The 2406-nt window shown below is 43.4% G+C and overlaps 1 protein-coding gene across 1 annotated transcript in view; it reads left to right on the top strand.

Annotated features, from left to right (window-relative positions):
• The first annotated feature begins 737 nt into the window (after positions 1-737).
• MIR205HG (MIR205 host gene) overlaps positions 738-2406 on the top strand; it is a 167955-nt gene continuing 166286 nt past the window's right edge. The window contains 1 exon segment of the mRNA XM_012638334.1: positions 738-792. Within this exon segment, the coding sequence (XP_012493788.1) occupies positions 738-792 (55 nt within the window).

The raw sequence follows: 2406 nt of genomic DNA, 5'->3' as shown, positions 1-2406 counted from the left end.
TCACAGGGTGGAGTGAGGACTCTGAGCATCAGAACCACTTAGCACTGACTAAACACGCAGACAGCTAGACTGCCTCTCCTCCCAAAAGCTACGGAAGACTTGTTGGGGTGAGCCCAGATGTCTACCATTTAGTAAAGCACCCCCACCCGCTGAAGATTCTGCAGCCCAACAAAGTATATGAACTTCTGATCCCAGGACAATCAACTTACAACGCTGTGCTTGCCTGGCTCTTCAACTTCCTCCAAATGTGAACTTGGCCCGGAGCCACTGCATAACTTCCAAAGATCACACTACTGGTTAGTACAAGGGAGAGCATTTGAAAGCAAGCTTTCTGGTTCCCAAATCAGGACTTGACCCCTTGCCTCTCAAAATGAGTTTAGGGAAAGAGCAACAGAAACCAAGAGGCTACTTATAAGGAAGTACCTGTTGACACTGCCTAAGAACAGAGCAACATCTGTCAGACTCTCTTCATGTGTCCGAGTGATCAGGAAAAGATTTCTTTGACTTGATGTGGAGACTTCAAGCAGCAATTCTAACTTTCCACCCAGTGTTGAGAAACTCTACAAAACCCCTCTGTCCCCTGGTTCTATTCCTACGATTGAGCACATTGCATCAGGGCTAAATCTCTGAGCCTCCTGATTTTAGAAATTCCTTTCCCTTTATTAGTGTAAGAGTCTTTGGTCAAGACAGTGGAAGGTAGCTGTCAGAATGTAATCAGGACTGGAAAAAGAAGCAACATGAGTGGCCTAGGAAAAGGAGACAAGATTGTGGACTTCAAAATTCCTGAAAAAGGTTGTTATGAGCCAGAAGAGGCCAGGATGAGCAAGAGGAAGAGAAAAAGGTTTTGGAAGCAAAGATCACGGCAGCGATGTCTCAGGTCACGTCTAGGTTGATTTGTGATGGGGATGAGCTGTTTATAAATACCAGGATGCTAACCTCTCAGAGTAAGAAGAGTCCAAGCTCCCTTCTGAGTCTGACTTGCTTGACCTAACCCACCTGAGAGATTGCATAGAAACTTCCAGTGACTGACTCGAGGCTGTATCATTTACCTTTGGATCTGCCAACATGTAGAAAGTCTATCGTTTTATGGTACTGATAGCAGAGTTGATCCGCTTGAGCAAAATGGAAAACAAGGACAGGAGAAAAGAAAAAAAAAATCGATGTGAGACTCACAGGACTGAGATAAGAAAAGGAAAAGACCATTTTATGTAGTAACGAGAACCTGTATCGGGGAGCATGTCTGGAAGTTTTGTTCTTGTTTTCTGTAACATGCAGAGACTGTTTTCCACCATGAAAGATTTCACTCCTTGCTAATTCTAACCATTCCCCAAAGGGCAATTTCCTTCGACTAAATAAGGTTTGTTAGTTGTAATGAACTGTAAAAGAAACTTATAGGCTCTTCCCTACTTACAAAACCATCACAGATGAAAAGCAGCTGGAAGCACTTCTTTCTTTAGCCTGAAGAAAGTGGAGAAAGGATCTCTAATATGGGGCAGGCTTTAAAGTCCAACTCCGCCATACTGAGCTTCAAGACCGCAGGAAGGATGGAGGCCAGAGAGTGTGAATGCCTCACCAATCTTCCTCTCATATGCGAGAGATTCTAACCTAGCCCACGAACCCTTGAAAAAGACCTCTGCCTCATGAAAGCGTCTCTCATTTCAAGAATAACCGTTCTGTGAGATAATATTAACTTGCCCAATCTGTCTTTTCAGAGAAAGAAACGTGACCCATTTATAAATGCTGAGTTAGAAACTCCATGCGAGATTAAGTGACCTCTGGAAGTTGTCTACCAGAGTGTGGGTTCCACAGATATTTCTTCAAAGACTGCAAAGGCTTATTTCTCTTCAAAAATCTCAGCTGAGCTCCCACAGCCGGCCTCAGAAGCATGCAGGAGGCGCCGGGTCTTTCATCTGGGCAAGGCTGGCAGAGGAAGGAGGAATGTTCGTCTTCTGTAGGCAGATTATGAGAATAAATTATCTCCCACGGTCCTCAGATAACTCTGTGGAATAGGTGCACAGACACCTGATTTGGGAAGGATTAGAATATTTATAACAAGGCTTCTGAGCCTGGGAAACAGAACATAATCTCTGAATAAATGGAAACCATAAGAAAACGCTATTAAGCTAAAAATGTATTCATATTCAGGGACAGACTCACCTCTCCATGTTTAAATTATTTTGTAAAATAAGGACAATTTCCAGCCCACCCCCACCACTTCACATGGATTCTAATAGACACCTGTCTGTGTCTCCACAATATCAGACGTTTATTAAAAGGATGAACAATTCAAACATCTGGATACACCCAGTTGTGAAAATTGATTATACAAACTGGGTCACTCTTGTCATACCCAACTAAATCAGAGTCAAGAAGACAGGAGAATAAAAGCACTGGGGTGGCCGGGTG

Source organism: Propithecus coquereli, unplaced genomic scaffold (genome assembly GCF_000956105.1).
Source record: "Propithecus coquereli isolate 6110/MARCELLA unplaced genomic scaffold, Pcoq_1.0 Scaffold129, whole genome shotgun sequence".
Taxonomy (NCBI): domain Eukaryota; kingdom Metazoa; phylum Chordata; class Mammalia; order Primates; family Indriidae; genus Propithecus; species Propithecus coquereli.
Note: the sequence above shows the minus strand (reverse complement) of the source record. Positions and strands in the feature narration are given on the sequence as shown.